General features: G+C 33.7%; 2 protein-coding genes across 3 annotated transcripts in view; one reads left to right on the top strand and one right to left on the bottom strand.

Annotated features, from left to right (window-relative positions):
- Window positions 1-2,170: 2,170 nt before the first annotated feature.
- LOC130451964 (retinol dehydrogenase 12-like) lies at window positions 2,171-5,059 on the top strand. The gene is made up of 4 exons (XM_056791323.1): window positions 2,171-2,347; window positions 3,514-3,872; window positions 3,928-4,057; window positions 4,722-5,059. The coding sequence occupies exons 1-4, from the start codon at window positions 2,227-2,229 to the stop codon at window positions 5,057-5,059; spliced, it is 948 nt and encodes a 315-aa protein (XP_056647301.1). The 5' UTR covers window positions 2,171-2,226.
- Window positions 5,060-5,936: 877 nt separating this feature from the next.
- The window catches only part of LOC130447141 (calexcitin-1), a 47,945-nt gene continuing 36,828 nt past the window's right edge, over window positions 5,937-17,053 (bottom strand). Inside the window, exons 2-7 of one of the 2 annotated variants that reach the window (XM_056783805.1) lie at window positions 13,970-14,074; window positions 12,282-12,354; window positions 8,786-8,838; window positions 8,450-8,569; window positions 7,793-8,005; window positions 5,937-6,373 (exon numbers count right to left, since the gene is read on the bottom strand). In XM_056783805.1, the coding sequence (XP_056639783.1) occupies window positions 6,263-6,373; window positions 7,793-8,005; window positions 8,450-8,569; window positions 8,786-8,838; window positions 12,282-12,354; window positions 13,970-14,047 (648 nt within the window). In that variant the 5' untranslated portion in view covers window positions 14,048-14,074 and the 3' untranslated portion in view covers window positions 5,937-6,262. The remainder of the gene's footprint in view (window positions 6,374-7,792; window positions 8,006-8,449; window positions 8,570-8,785; window positions 8,839-12,281; window positions 12,355-13,969; window positions 14,075-17,053) is intronic. The other variant, XM_056783814.1, reaches the window with a different exon arrangement.

Here is a 17,053-nt window from a genome sequence, read left to right as displayed (position 1 = left end):
TTTGCATTATTTTAAAAAAATCATAATTAACAAAATAATAAGCTTTATCTTATGAAGTATATAATATGTCAAAAGGGTTCCACGTTCCAAGTTCAAAATTTGTAGACCAATTATTTATACATTTCATCTCATTACTTATTTATTTAACAATTGAACAACTTTTCGAAAAATAGTTATTAAACTTTTTGGTAATTATCTAAATTAGGTTACACCCCTCCGATTTCGTTAAAATTTTAGTATGTTATAAAGAAAAAAAAAGCCGTGAGCAGCAGAGCTCCATCACGAAAGTCGAATTTTTCGTCGAGTGAAGAATTTAACTAATACACAAACAAATCTTTCGATAAAATGAATTTCTTGGAAATGATATCAATTCTTAATCTTATTTCTTTATATGGAAAATTTGTTATTCTTCAATAACTTTTCATTTCACAAGTTAACTCTCTCGAATGAAAATTCATAATTTCAATAGACGCGGTGGTCTCGAACCCTCTAGTTCAATTCCAATTGACAACAAAGGAAAAATTGTCATAATGACAAGAAATTTCGAAAATGGGAAGTAAAAAAAAATCACCCTAGCAACGATCATACTCGTATTATTCATTAAATAGGAGGCGGTCCAGTTCAACAATTACAACGATCAAAATGATTTCGGGCGTTTTGTGCTAGAAGAACTGAAGAAGAAAACTTTGAACTTGAGAAAGACAATTCTTCAACATCACCCCTACTTGCATGCGAACCCTCTAGTTAAACTTTTTCTGGCCAAAAAATAAGGAAATTTAACAAAAATTACCATAAAATGGAGAGGGGTGGAGATGGAAAGTTTCGACCTTAGACAGGAAATCATCTCGCAGCTAATTGAACCTACATGTGAAATTTCATTTTTCACTCGCTTTTCGTTTGACCTGCAGAGGTGAGCAAAGGTCAAAAACCACTTTTTTTGCACTGCGACCCCTCGAAATATTCATTTGTTTTCAACCAAACTCTAATAACATCAATCCGCCGCCAAAAAAGCCATGTATGCTAATTTTGAACCAAATCGGACCCATAGCAATTGCTCGAGAGACGAAAATAAGAATTGTAGCTTAAACAGATATATAAATCAACTACAGACATTCGAAAAACCATCATAATCGTGTTCAGGAAAATGATGAAAATGACTAATTACGCTGAACAAGAATATTTATATATATAGGGCGCGGAAATCATTCTTTCAGGTATTTTTTTGCGTGTAAAGAATCGAATAATTGTAATGATTTTTCAGTGATTGTAATATTTAAATTAATCGTTGAAACCTAACCTAACCTAACCGTGTAGTGCAATTGGGCAATAAGTGCATTAAATGGCACTTGGTTTAATCAAATCAAATTAATATACAAACTGTATGTAGAATCATCGTTTATTTTATTTATTGTCGACCATTCATCAAGAAAAAATCATGGAAGAGTTTTCGATAACAGCAACCCATTTCATTTCATTTTGTAGAGAAGTATGTAGGTTGTGTTAGGTTAGGTTAGGTTTCAACGATTAATTTAAATATTACAATCACTGAAAAATCATTACAATTATTTGATTCTTTGAATGCAAAAAAGTACCCTTAGGGATAATATCCGCGCCCTATATATATATATATATATATATATATATATATATATATATATATATACTTATTCAGCGTAATTTTCTTTATAACATACTGAAATTTTAACGAAATCGGAGGGGTGTAATAACCTAATCTAGATAATTACCAACTTTTTTTTCTACGGAGCTTGATTCTTTCAATTCGATTTGATTAAGCCGCGCAGAGCCCTATTTTCAACGTCAAATTAAAATTATAAATAATAGAGAAAGAGTTCCAGGAGCTGATACTTTTTTATCCTAAATTTCCTTCTCTTTAACGAGCTTTTTTCAAAATTGAATAAATATTAATATTTTTCGAGTTATTAACGAAAAACTAAATACCATTTTGTTAACATTTCATACCTGCACTAAAATCCTTCAAAAACATTTTTCTGGAGGAGATTCCGAATCCAATAAGTTATCTCTAATATTTTTAGAACCTTTATCTATATTTTTCACGTTATTAAACTTGAAGACTAGACTAATATTTGCACAATCTGAATGTTGAGAGGTGCATTATACAATTTCTACTTCTACAAACGTATTTAAAAACTTTCTATCGAATCTCATTTAGTTTCATCTTAATCTCGATTTATACTCGATGCTATCATGAACATATTTTATACAGTTTCGTGTACTTCGATTAACAGATTAGACAATAAAATCGTTGTAATTACTGGTGGAAATACTGGAATAGGGAAAGCAACTGTTAAAAATTTCTTTATTAGAGGTAAGTGGCAACTAAAAACGATGTTATTTATCATTATTTTGTAATTACTAAATGTGAATATAACTTTCACTTAAAACTCAAACACGAATACCTGCTTACAAACTATGTCAGTTGGCAGGATGAAGAATTTAATACCCAAAAATTTAACCTCCTGCAAATCAACATCAATCATTTATTCAGTCTTAAATAGCGAGTGACATTGCACTTTTAAATCAATCTTTTTTACCATCGGTTCAATTTTTTGTGTCCAACTATGGTATATTGTTTTGCATGATATTGCGTCAAGTGATTGGAGCAACCAAGGACAATATAACGACATATAAGGCTCATACCCACCTAGTCCAAACCCACTCTTCCCAAAATGCATCTATCAATCACGAATTCACCCACATATCTCTTCCGATGGTGTTGTCAATCTTCTCTGCTGTTCGTTTCCCTTCCTACTTCCATGGGTTAATTCCTACCTTGAATTTAATGCTTCCTCTTCCTTAGGTACTGACGTTCACCATGGGTGTATGTTTCTCATAGTTTCTAGAAGGGACATATCCTTAGATTGCCTACAGATTCTCTTATATTTTTCCTCACTATATAGATCGTAGTCCAGATGTTTTCTCGGTTTGTCCGGCGTAGCTTTCGCTGGTATAGTCTGTCACATTCCTCAGTTGGATTCCGTGGTGAGTTTTTAGCTTTCAAATTTCCTTTTTGCGTTTTCCTCGTGTCCTCTTCTATGGGTTCTACTTTGGGTAGAAGCGTCAGGCTGATGCTTTTCTTTGATTTGAGTTTCTTCCTGCGATGTTCACTTAGTCTTCTGGTATCTTGTTAAACAATATAGCTTAGGTTTTTTCCGCGTTGTTGCCGATCTTCCACGTCTTCTGCACTAATCCTCATTTCGTTATATAGCTTCTTCAAGTCTTAATGTTACCATCGCCGGTTAAGTGGTCCTGGTAGCTACGGCAGTGTAGTAGGTTCTTCAGGGTGTTGGAGATACCTGCCGAGTAGACAAACATGAACTAAAATTTATAAAGTAAGTCCTTTTGCTTAGCACATGTGGTCCAATTGGCTTTTAAATGTTGTCTTGATTTCTGGAAGTTTCCTTGATGCTGGTATGATTAAACTGACAGTGAATATTTCTTTCACCAACCTACAATTCAAATTTTCATCCTCAGGTGCTCGTGTGATATTGGCGTGTAGAGACTTAGCAAAAGCTGCTGATGCTATAGATGATATAAAAAAACAATGTGAAGATAAAGAAAATTTGGGTCAATTGGAGGCTGTGCATCTGGATCTTCAGAGCTTAACATCAGTTAAAGCTTGTGCTAAACAATTATTACAATCCGAAGAAAAAATTAATATTCTGGTGAATAATGCAGGTATAATGATGAGCCCGTATATGTTGACCGAAGATGGGTATGAATTGCAGTTTGCAACCAACTACCTAGGACATTTTCTCTTCACATTATCATTGATGCCTAAATTGATACGAAGTACACCTGCAAGAATTGTTAATGTTTCGTCAGAGGCCCATGTGAGATCATCGTTTTTTTAGTTACGTCACCAGTTTAAATCGAATTTTATTTTAGAAATTTATTTCATCCATTGATTTTGATGATCTTAATTGGTCTAAGAAGAAATATAGCCCGCTGTATGCCTATAGCCAAAGTAAATTGGCCAACGTATTGTTTACCAAAGAACTGGATTCTAAACTGAAACGTAAGTACGAGAAAATAATGTAGATACGAGGGTTGTTACTGACGTTTTGAGATTGACAAATAAAAACAAATATTTATAATTGGTTATGGATTTATTGTCTTTCAAATTATTGATGACTTTACGGCGGATGACCTTGTTCCAAAATGTATAATCTTGGTGGAGAATGATTCGTCTTCTACGATTGGTTTCCTTAAGCAAAAAATGCTGGTGTCTTTTTCTACGATTGTTCCATATAACTAAAATTATCTTTCCAGATGTTCGGTTACTCAGCAATTTTCAGCAAAGATACTTTGGTAAAACCATTCTTTAGGATTAGATCTCGAATTTTTTCACACTTGATAATTTCGTTATGGTTTTGAATAGTAATCTGACGGTGCAGGGTCACCACAAAAATCTTCGATCTTACTTCACTTAACTTTAGCTGAATGTGGTCCGAACTATTTGTATTAAGAACGTACAGCGTTGTCAATAATCAAAGAAAGATTAATTAAAAGAAAATGAAGCATTTTCCTTAGATTTAGTGACTAATTTTAACAAGTCACGGTATATTTGAATTGAGGTGTAGGAATTATCATATTACTTATGAAAGATCCTCTATATTTTGTACTGTTTCCTATACAAATCATTTTTCATTGTCGTCTATATTAAATGAATATTTTTTTAGAGAATAAAATAAACGATGTTAATGTATACAGTGTCCATCCTGGTTGTGTGAAAACAGATCTCGGTAGACACGTCGCCAAACAATTTTATATTCCAGGATTACTTTGGCTTGTAGAAACTGCGACGTCTTATATATTCAAAACTCCTGAACAAGGAGCTCAAACTCAAATATATTGCTCTGTCGATGAAAAGTGTGCAAACGAATCTGGTTTATATTATTCCGATTGTAAAATAATCAAATCGTCTGCTGCTGCCCAAAACGAAGAAATGGCTAAAAAATTATGGAATATTAGTTTGAAGATGGTGGGACTGGAAGAAAATTATAATCCATTTAAATGATGGTTATTGTGAAATAAATTGTATAGTAAATATAGTCGATGAAATTGATTTTTATTTTATTAACACTCAACATGAGGGGTCACATAAGAATAGACGAGAGCATTGATGATTTATTATATTCTATGAAGACGATTTCCAGACGTAAAGACGACGGATCGCTTGAATCCAAAACTCCTGTGTATAAATCATTATTTTATTTTTTTACGTTTATATCACCATTATTTTCATCTAACCAGCCGAACTGTTTTATTCCAATAATACCCTGGACAACACGACCTAAATCAGATGCACAAAAATATCCATCTACAAATGATAAGTATTGAAAGTGTCCTGGAAAAATTTGGTGTTGCTTAGACGAAGCAAAAACGACGACAGTTACAGTTACTATTAACGGAGATGATAAATTTTTGTTGTTAGGATCCGAATATAGGTACCAGAAAGTGCTACAAAGCACAAAGACTTTTACCATCAAAAAGCTGTTTGCTTGAAGGCGATTGATTGAGTTGCAGATCAAATTTGTTTTATCCGCAGACGAATGTACTTTCCGGAATAAATTTCCAGGGAATAATTCACTATTATGTCACTGAAATATGTACTTTTTCCATACTGTGGACCATCGGAATTGATGGAGCTTAAACGGGATTGTGGAAAATACACTTAAGGTTGTTTTGGGTTTTGGGAGAGGAAGAGAAGGTGCAGCAGTTGTCTACCTAGTTCTCCAGATCTGATTTCGATACATTTCTTTTTATGTAGGCACGTGAAATTTGAAAATTTAATCAAATAAATGAAGTTTTTTTAATAAAAATTATCCTATATGACTGTAAATAACTTAAGATGGTATCTGTAATTGGGTCTTTTTTTTTAAATAAATTATTAATTCATTATTGGAATAGTTTTTATTGTTTTTACAATATTTTACATATAGCTCACGAATCCTGTTATTTATAATATACATTCCAATAAAATTTAATATGCAGATTAAGTAGGATACACGATTTATAAAGATTATTAACTTATTCAGGACCAAATCAGTCAGAAATCATCTCATTGCCTGTCGTACCTGCTGTTACTATTTCAATAATATTATTTTTAAGGAGTTTTCCGTCTTGCCAATATATCTTATCATCAACATCAATATAGTACTTATGGATTTAATAAAAAAAGATACTAGGTGATAATATGGATGAATTACATCAACATTTATTAAAAAGTAGTTTTTCCAAAGATGAAGTTTCCAGGATCGGATGGATTTTCCGAAATGAAAAATTGTTTCCATAACGTTTCAAACTCGTCGTAGTTCACACTGTGTTTTCCCTAAAAAAAATTTCTTTACTTAAAAACTTGTTTATCAAATTCAAAATACGAGAGGGTCCCAGATCTAATCTGACACAACAAAGAAAACACAAAAATTTTGTAAAAAAACTCCTTTCAGCTCCATATCCAATGATGTTCAATAACTTCGATACTTTTTTTTATAATAAGAATCGTTAAGCTCCTCAAAATAGCCATCACCTCCTCATTATTGGAAAATCTTTCACCACCGAAGAATTTTTTCAAGTCTAGGAACAGAAAATAATCCGAGGGGGCTAAATATAGCAAATAGGATAGCAATTGGAACTTTAATTCATTAATTTTGGCCGTTGCAATAACGGATTTGTGAGCTGATGCATTGTATTGATGAAACAACATTTTCTTCTTAACCAAATGCGGTTGTTTTTGTTTGATTTTTTCGCTTAAACGTTGCAATAAGTTCGCATAATATTCGCAGTTGATAGTATCTCCTTTGTTCAAGATAATCTATGAAATTTATCCCACGCGCATCCTAAAAAACCGACGCCTGCGGATGGAACGATCTTTGTCTTCTTCGGATCCGTTTCTCCCTTTTCAGTCCATTGTTTTGATTGTTCTTTTGGTTTCGAGCGTGAAGTGATGGAACCACGTTACAACTATGGTTTGGCTCTATATCATTGCCAAACACTCGTTGGAAACATCTCCACGACGCTGTGAGCTTCCATTGTGAGCATTATGCTAATTAAAATTTTCCTTTTCCAAACTAGAACGTTCAGGTGACCTTAGTGAAAGTTGTGGATGTCTAGTACGAAATGATTAACCCCGGCATAGTTTAATTAATAAATTTTGGCCATTGCAATAACGGATATGTGAGCTGGTGCATTGTTTTGATGAAACAACATTTTCTTCGTAGCCAAATGCGGGAGTTTTCCTTGATTTCTTCACTCAAACATACTCTCCATTGATAGTTTTTCCTTTTTCAAGATAATCAAGGAAAATTATCCAACGCGCATCCCAAATAACAGACGCCTGCAGATGGAACGATCTTTGTCTTCTTCGGATCAGTTTCTCCCTTTTCAGTCCATTGTTTTGATTGTTCTTTTGGTTTCGAGCGTGAAGTGATGGAACCACGTTACAACTATGGTTTGGCTCTATATCATTGCCAAACACTCGTTGGAAACATCTCCACAACGCTGTGAACTTCCAACTGCTAATTAAAAGTTTCCTTTCCTAAACTAGAACGTTGAGGTGACTTCAGAGAAAGTTGTGGATGTCTAGTACGAAATAATCAACTCCAAATCTGACGATTGATTAAAAGATACTCATTTTACAGAATTTTTTAGTAGGACAGTCAGTTTGTAGCTCGTAATACCATAAACCAAAGAGCCTAAATTATTTTCTGTTCAAATGGAGAAAGATAATTTTCAAATCATTTGTACTTACTTGTGCCATTTTTTCGAAAGCTTGTCTGCACTCGGACTCATCTAATCCGTAGCAGGAACAAACTCCACTGAATTCGTCTACGTCGATGGCGCCGTCTCCACTGGAATCCTCCATTTCGAACATAAAACGCATGTATTGAGTCTGCCATTCAAGAGGATTTGAGGAATCTTTGGAGAACTCGTCCCACATTATCGCCCATTCTTCTACACTAACCTAAAAATTATTGAAACAACATTTTGATATCAACTTCAAATTTCTAGATGACAATAAAATGATTTCTACCTCGAAGACCGTCTTTAGGACAACACAAAAAATTAAATAATTCTAATTTGACGTCGTTTTTTGGAATAGTAAATAAATGCTCGTTCATAAATGTTTTTTTCATAGACATCTACGCAAGGGGGTTGCTCTAGGACTTAACTGAATAAAGAGGTCTCAGCTAGATCAAAAGGTGGGGATAAACGTCAACCCGAATTAATTTCCTTCACTAGAAAGTAAGAAAATTAAACTCGAGCCCATCAAGCTAGAAGGGTAAGTCGTTGAGTGGAAAACGGAAAGAGGAATACCTAGGACTCAAAGATAGTAAACTTCGCAGGAAGGAGTTGCAGTTGTAACTCGAATATTCTACTGGGGAAGTACACGGCAACTTTCACTCACCTGTCCATCTTTGTTGGAATCAGCTCTCTGTTTTAAACCTTCCCAAATATTAATCATACTGTCGAAAGTTTTTCTATATTCGGGTGTATCACGTGGCCAACCTCTTAGTGAACATATTTTCTAAAAGATGACGAAATTCGTTAGTCGAACATTCTCTACAGGGTATTCCGGAACTTGATACAAAAAATTCGGGAGTGAGTAGAAGACTTGAAAATAATGTTGTGACATAAAAAAGGAATTTATAATACGAGCCCGGAAATTTTTTATGTCATCTACTCACTCCCGAATTTTTTGCGTCAAGTTCCGGATCTGTAGAATTAACAAACATTTACTTACTCCAATAGCGAGTTCGAAATCTTTCCTGTCGATAGTTCCGCTTTGATTTACATCTGTGAACAAAATAAATATCAAAATAGAAATTGAATGGATACGATATTAATATTAAGTAATTTTAAATACAGTATTGAAATCTTTTTCTTTTTTCTTTAATGTAAGCAAAACGCTTGTTTTTCCTCGTATCCTCTGCCGTTTAATTATTAGAGAGTTTGTCGCTCCATCTCTTTCGTTTCGGCGCCCTAAGGGCTTCTTTCCCTGTCAAAAAGTGTTTTTCCAACGATCCTGCGCACTTTTTTCATTTTGATGGTTTCTAATATTCTCTTCGTGTTCGATGTGTCTGGTCTGTTAATATATGCCAGATGACGGCCTTGTAGATTCGGGATTTGGTCTCGATTCCGATTTGTTTCGGAAAATTGTATCGTTCAGGTAAGTTGAGGCTCGTGCTGCTTTTGCCGCTTGGTTTCTTCGATATCACCTTATCCTGATATTCTATCATCTACAACCAATTTGCATCTGATAACGGTGTTTTTGAGATGGTCGTGCATTTCGTTTTTGTTGCAGATATCTTCATTTTTAAACTTTTAAACTTAAATATTCTTCATCAAATAATAATTTATCTATTCATGAAATATAATTAACAACCGAAATATAGAAACGAGTACATAAATTCTGGGAAAAATGGGGATCGCGTTGATTTAGTGGTACTGCTTGGCAAATCTCTCGAGATGCATTTTTAACAATTTTATGTATTAAATAGGGATCTCACGTTCTGGGGATTAAAACAAACCAATACAGTCCAAAACAATCTTATATTCTATCAAAATCTTCATCAATTTAGGCAACGTAGACTAGAGGTGTCAAACTCAACTTTGCAGAGGGCCATATATTAAATTTTGATTTCGTAGATGGGCCAGATTGAAAATAAAATAAAATGAACTGAATTATTACAACATTTTTCTTTCAAAATACTGTCCGATTGAAGATCTATCAACTCCATTTGCAAATGAACTAATGCCTGTGAAGCTTCAAAATTGAATGGATTGTTGAAAAGTGTAAAAAACTTCAAAACGATTGTTGAATTCTGTAATGAAATTTTGCAGAAGTTGAGAATTTTTATCCAATTTTTTTTTTTGGTCTATTGTGCCAAATGATTTTAAATGAGGAATCGAATGAAGCCTAAAAGCTCTAAAAAACATGATTTTTCTTTCTGTGACAAATTGCCATCGCGGGCCTTATTTATAATGCCCAGGGACCGGAAGCGGCCCGCGGGCCGTATGTTTGACACGTCTGCCGTAGACGGAACGTGAATTCACCACACATATCATAGACTAAATAGCAGTTAAATCATTTGAGTGACTTGGGATGAATCAGCGCCGAAGTTGATTTTTTAGGCATTAAAATCATTGCGAACTGTCTTTTTGATGCTCGTGGCTTACTCCACAATGTGAAAATGAAAAATTTGATGATCTTTAAGAGCTTTATAAGCATATGATTAATTTCAGTAATGAAACAAAAAGTTAAGAACATCATAAAATAAAGACTAAAATTGATCTTTTAAAAAATTAATATTTGACATTTGACAACCAACTATATGTAGGTATATTCATAAATCTTTAGTATTGTTAGAAATTAAATTTCTGAACGCAACCGTAATATTTGACATTAACAACCCACTATACATGGATTCATAAATCTTTAGTACTGTCAGAAATTAAATTACTAAACGCAACCGTAATATTTGACATTTGTCAACCAACTATATGTATTGATCTTTTAAAAAATTAATTTGATTCATTTTCATTCTCTTTACTTTTTTTTCGTCTCTAAAAATTTGTCATTTAAAAAATTTTGCCGCCCCTCAAATGACTCCGCCCTAGGCCCGGGCATCGTGTGCCTAGGCTTAAATCCATCACTGGAACCCAGCAGGATACGTTAAAAGTAAAAACCTCCCTGCCTATTACAACACGTTGGGCGGAACCTAATTGTCGTCAAATTTAAATGATTGCTCACCTAATTTAAATAGAATTTGTGTATATCATTCTATTATTAAACATTTCAACAATTCAATTATTTCTCTTTCAATTGTAATTTTTATTCACACTGAAAATGTAATATTTGACATTTGACAATCAAATATATATATATATATATATATATATATATATATATAGATTGATAAATCTTTAGTTTTGTCACAAAATTAAATTTCTGAACGTAACCGTAATATTTGACATTTGACAATCAACTATATGTATATTCATAAATCTTTAGTTTTGTCACAAAATTAAATTTCTGAACGCAACCGTAATATTTGACTTTTGACAATCAACTATATGTATATTCATAAATCTTTAGTTTTGTCACAAAATTAAATTTCTGAACGCAACCGTAATATTTGACATTTGACAACCAACTATACGTAGATTGAAAAATCTTTAGTTTTGTCACAAAATTAAATTTATGAACGCAATTGTAATGTTTGACATTTGACAACCAACTAATATGTCGATCCATCCTCTTTATCGATCAATACCTCAGACAAAGAGACCATTATTGAATTTTTGTGAATGACGATTATGAGTAATGATTACTGCTACGTACACGAGAATTTTCTTTACTTCGATGATCCTTTGTGATAGTGATATTTCAAGTTATGTGCTTTTTTTATTGATCTTTGGTGATAGTGTCACTTTCCTGCTAAGTGCGCCAGAACTTTTCTCACTTTGATTAATTACAATTTACTATGCCGAGGAGAAGACGACCTGACTTAGGTCATCGCAGACAATCAAATGTGCGAAGTTCTAACCGCACTGATCACCAGAGAGAGGAAGATCAAGAAAATAGTCTGCGTTCTTTAGTGAATGACAATGAAGTAGATAGGACACTTCGACCCACAGATTTCCTTCACATCACGGACACAAAAGAAAAGCTTATTCAGCGTGTTTTCCTAGATATAGCGCAACAGTTAAATAACCATAATTAACTGGGTGATGTCGAGGTTCTCAATGCGACCATTCAGAATTTTCTTCTGGGACAGTTCGTTTTCTTGAAATCAGTCGACACCGTTATAAACCAGGATGACGTAGTCAACTATCCCACGGAGTTTTTACTGAAATTGCCTGGATTACCACTTCACAATTAGTGAGGTGCAATGGAACAAGACAATACAAAGGAGATGATGTCTTGATCTCGCGTATACCGATGATTCCAACGGATTTACTATTCGATTTTAAACTTTACAATTTCCGGTACGTCTGGCCTCTGCGATAACCATAAATAAATCGCAAGGACAATCGTTGGAAGTCATATTTGTTTATTTACGCACCACAAAACAAAACAAAAAATATAGTTTGAATCCAGAATTTGTAAGTAAGTAACATCATGTGTAATTAATCGAAAATAATAATAAAACTTTTATTTATCGATTGAGGCACTACGAAGTTGGTTAATAACAGATAAAAATAATATCCAAACAATACAAAATATAAATACTTACCGAAAAAAACATGGAAGACATAGAGAAGTTTCTTCTTTCTAAATTCTGATATGGGCATGTTGCGTAAAGGACTCTGCAACAATGAAATAATGGGATTATCACAATTTTTTTAATAGTTTTAATTTTGATTGAAGAATTATGGTCCTAGATTGTGCTAATAAAATTTTTGATCACAAGTTTCCTAAAAGCAATCGAAATAATTTATATCATAACGAAGCGTCTGAAAGAACCGACTCAGTATCTCGTTATTGCGGATTATATAACAAACGACTTCAACTTATTGTGACCCAATAAAATTTTAATGTCAAATTCAACAGAGACAGTAAAAGAATAAGTGGGGCTATTAACTATAAATGGAACAACTATAAAGAAATATGTTAGGAAAGGAATTCTTATTATTTTTGAAATTAAATATAATATAAATTGATTTAGTTTAAAAAAAATGATTTCGGAAGATGTCCTTGTATGAAAATGCTAAACAATAACTTTATATTACAAATCGCAGGCGTCGTCTGCTGCTGTAGTCAATCTCATCAATACTCAGTTCGAGTCAGAGCGCTCTGCGTGTAAATAGGAGTGAGCGGATGCTTGTTGAAAGTTTTCCCTCTTTCCACTGCCCTCGACATGAAGCTCTCTCTGATTGAGGAATAGCGCATCAAGATCAAGCTTCTTGCAAAGCTAAGCAAGCATGGCCCTGCCATGTCCATCCGACAGTGACAGTCGGAATGATAGCTGACAAGCTGTCAATTTCCAAAACAATAGTTCACGCAATTCTGATACAAAAACTTGAATTGAAGAAATTGTGTACGAAAATCCAGAATAGAAAGCTTGTTGAGAGCTGTGACGATTAGTTGGAAGCAGAGGAAAGGAAAAATGGCCGTGAAAAGCCCGGTCCAACATAAAGACAATGTTGATTTTTGTGGCGTCTCAGAGATCGCGTGGTCTAAGTTCGACCGAATTTGGCACTAGGTAGCAGATGTATTCTTCATCACGATAATACGCCCGCTCACACGTAGCTCGTTGTTCGTGAGTTTTTGGCCCGAAACTCAATCACTGTATAGACCACCCGTCATAGCTTGCCTTTTTTCTATTACTTCGAATAAAAACTCGAGAAACTAAAGTTAAATTGTCTTACTAAATCTATTATAAATATTTTTTCAAAAATGTCTTTAATATTTTAATTTCAAACACGCTTGAAAAATGATCAAGCTAATTTTACAAGATAGGTGCATTTTCATTCTACTTGTCCAAAGCTAATAACTACGCTAGTTACACCGAGAAAAAGGAATTTGATTAATAAACTCTCGACTGCTTTGACACCATATACACTAGATCTGACTCCAGCAGAAATATCAATCAGATAGTTATCCATGGAAGGAACAGGAGTCGAAGAAAATTGTATAAAAGATGTTTGGTGAAGGAAATTGTTTTGTTGAATTTAACGAAATATCACGTTATTCAAATTTTTAAAATTTTATATTAGCATGCACTTAAATCTTATGCAGTATCTAGTAACTTAGAGCTACGACAATCAAACTAAATAAAAGCATTCTACGATTACTAAGTAAATACTATAAAGCAAAGAATATATACGAAGTTGATAAATAAATTGCCTTTTATCAAACTACTATGTTTCGAAATTAAAGCCATTCGGCTATTCTAAGCGTAGTTTCTTTTACATTACATACCCCAAAAAAATTTCGGGGTACAAAACGCTTCATCACGTCACGTAGGATGGTCTTTCCATAATTATTCAAACTATCCATGTAGATAATTCTCGTGTGACTGTTGTCCTATAAAAAAATTGTAATAATTTATATAGATCATACTGCAAAGTTAAATTTCCGTCACTGATAGCAACAATAAAATAATATTCGTAAATTGTTGTTGGAATTTCTGGAACCGTTGATGATATTCATACTGAACACACTGCATACACCAACACTCACGATTACACTATAAGACGTGCGTTTCGATAACCAAGTAATCATCTTCGGAGACTGAAGGGAAAGGTGAACTTTCAATATCTGAAGACGATAAGTTGGTTATCGAAACGCGCGTCATACAGTGTAATTGTAAGTGTTGGTGTAGGGATAGTGTAAACAGTGTGTTCACTAAAAATTGTACGTGTTTGAGTTAGTTTTGGATCATGAGTAAGATTTACGTATCCGCCGGTCATATCTATACCGTTAGAACACAAAAAAATTTCAGCTTGTTCAACAATTTTCGTAAAATTGAGGGTTTAGAGATAGCTCCGTGCAAACGCTACAGGCAAAAGAAAGTGGGCATGCGCTGTAGACGCCTGCAAAGCTCTCGCACTACACTCTACGCCATTGTTAACATTCAGGAGTCAGTCGGCGTTGTGCTACAGCTACGTAAACATGTCTGCTATTATTGATACTCCCAGTGTGAATTGCGAAGTGTGATTCGTTTTCTACAGGCTGAAGACCAAAGTTTGAAGATAATAATGATGTGCATAATGGAGTTAGCAGTACCAGCATTAATGTCAAGGTTTATCGCTCGCCCACATTGTCCAATAACTATCGAGTGTATTGCCAAAGAATTCATTGTAGATACCTTTGTCCGAAATCGCTTACTTCTTGTCTTTTTTAAGTGTGGAGAGAAGAAGTAATCAGAGGAAATCTGAGCGAATTTTCTGCAACAGCAGACGAATAAGCAGTCCCATGAGACAAAACGGTCGCCATCTCATTTCCGGCCGATCAATTCCTCTTATTTTGGATCAGATTTTCCATTTGTAATCCACTGTTTTGACTTAAAACACTTATATGAAATGATATAGTTTTTGTTCGTAATATTCTACATTAATCAAAGAAGCTCACTTTAGCTTCAAATTCTACGTTTGTTTTGAGTTTAATTAATTCTGCCAATGGGACTGAACGTAGAAGAATGTCTAATTAAATTGATTATAATCCTTGGGATGCACGAGGTCTCTGCAGGGTGACGCGACGCGTACGCCATCTTGAGCAATCATGACAACATGGCGTCGGTCATGTTATTGATGCGTTTCGAGGAGAGAGGACATACCGAAGCAATGCTAGTGATTATTGTTTGATGACGTATGGTTTTTTTGAGAGGATACAGTCAGAAATTAACTACACATGATTATGAACGCTATCAGAAGAAAATTCAAAAGTGTGGTTGTGACTCGTTTGAGCTGTGGTACGAAAATATGGAGGAAGGTAAGGGTCAGTGACCACCCGTGATCGAATGATACAGTCTGGAGTACCTAGTTATATGACCAAACAAGGTATGAAAAATTACAAGAGTTTAGAAGCTCACAATTTCCTTGGTACTATCATTCACACTTCTTTCCCTCAATCTAGGCTTTCGAAAAGACTGAAAAACGAAATACTATGAATACAGTTCACCATCTTTCAGTAATTCTTGAAAGAATTGAAATATAACGAACGCATTAACAATATGGCCAACGTCCAGTTATCGTATCTGACCGCTAGATGGTGCTCGCGTCACAGGGGCAAAAAATGCAACCCGTTTGACTCGTGAACCCCAAGAATTACTTTTATAGGAGGTAAATTCATTGAATAGTAATTCTCTTTGTACTATGAATTTCTGTTTAATAAAAATCAATTTTTATATAGATTTATTTAATAAATCATTATATTTACGATCCAGTTTATTTAGCTTCTTATATATGTGATGTTTACAACTTTTTATTGTGAAAGCAGGTGAAAGCTTGTCCTCTATATATCTATAAAAAAAACGTAAAGCTGTTAACAGACTATTTGGTTTGACGGCAAATGAAAAACTTCGTGTTGGGATTTCCCAACTGGCCCGTTATCGGTATTACTTTATGTCCGTATATAGAGGTTCTATATCAGGTGCCCTTAAAGATCTTGAGCCCTTCTCTAAAACATAAAATGGATTTTCCCAACTTAAGAATTACCCGCAAGCTCCTTAAAATCATACTTTTTCGTGATTACGTTTCGTGTTTGTGCTATTTAATGTTTGTTTGAGGTTGTTAGATTGAAACTGATTAGTGGTTCAATTTTAAAAAAATCTTAAGCTTGAAGAGATTATACGATGTTACACGTTTAGATAGTTCGGGAGTTATTTGGCTTTTATTTCATAATTTCACTTCTTTTCTTTATGTGAGTAACACGATGCTCGACAGCATGGATGTTTGATTGTGTTTAAGATACTATTTTGAATAAAGTAACAATCAGAGTACTTATAGACATACAGGGTTACCAACTTAGATGTTTTCCCTCCAAATTTAGGGAGAAAATGTGGGATGGGATATTTTTATAATTTTATAAGTTCAAGTTATTCCGAAATTCCGATATTCCATTGTGAAAAATAAATTAAGTAACAGAATATCGATTTAAAAAATCTGACGGCAATGATTTGTTACTAGAAGTTTTCGATAATTTAAGAATAAATAATTCAAAAAAATGATGTTACTGAATTAAATTATTTATTAATTGCTTGCAATTTATTATTTGTTTAATGGTATTCTATTATTTTGATTTTATCTATTTGAAAATATTCAATTTTTCATTTTATAAATATATTTTCGGGACTATCCCTAGAGATTATTGTTTTTTTAATTAGCGCTTTAGGGAGATAAATTTTAGAGAGTTGGAAACACTGTATAATATAAGATCCGCCTCTGGTTGTCTTCTGCGTATAATGTACGTTCGTTTGTATATTTATATCACAGCATATGGATGTACGGAGTGGCCAATTAGTACTTTATCTGTGTTATTGTTTTATCTTATTGTTGTAGCTTG

This window comes from Diorhabda sublineata, chromosome 1, assembly GCF_026230105.1.
Source record: "Diorhabda sublineata isolate icDioSubl1.1 chromosome 1, icDioSubl1.1, whole genome shotgun sequence".
NCBI lineage: Eukaryota > Metazoa > Arthropoda > Insecta > Coleoptera > Chrysomelidae > Diorhabda > Diorhabda sublineata.
Note: the sequence above shows the minus strand (reverse complement) of the source record. Positions and strands in the feature narration are given on the sequence as shown.

Excerpts from the sequence above, each read along its gene's own strand:
- LOC130451964 (XM_056791323.1), top strand. The coding sequence starts at position 2,227 with ATGAACATATTTTATACAGTTTCGTGTACTTCGATTAACAGATTAGAC. Across the intron at positions 3,873-3,927 it reads ATGTTTCGTCAGAGGCCCAT|AAATTTATTTCATCCATTGA; the intron begins GTGAGATCATCG and ends ATTTTATTTTAG. Across the intron at positions 4,058-4,721 it reads ACTGGATTCTAAACTGAAAC|AGAATAAAATAAACGATGTT; the intron begins GTAAGTACGAGA and ends ATATTTTTTTAG.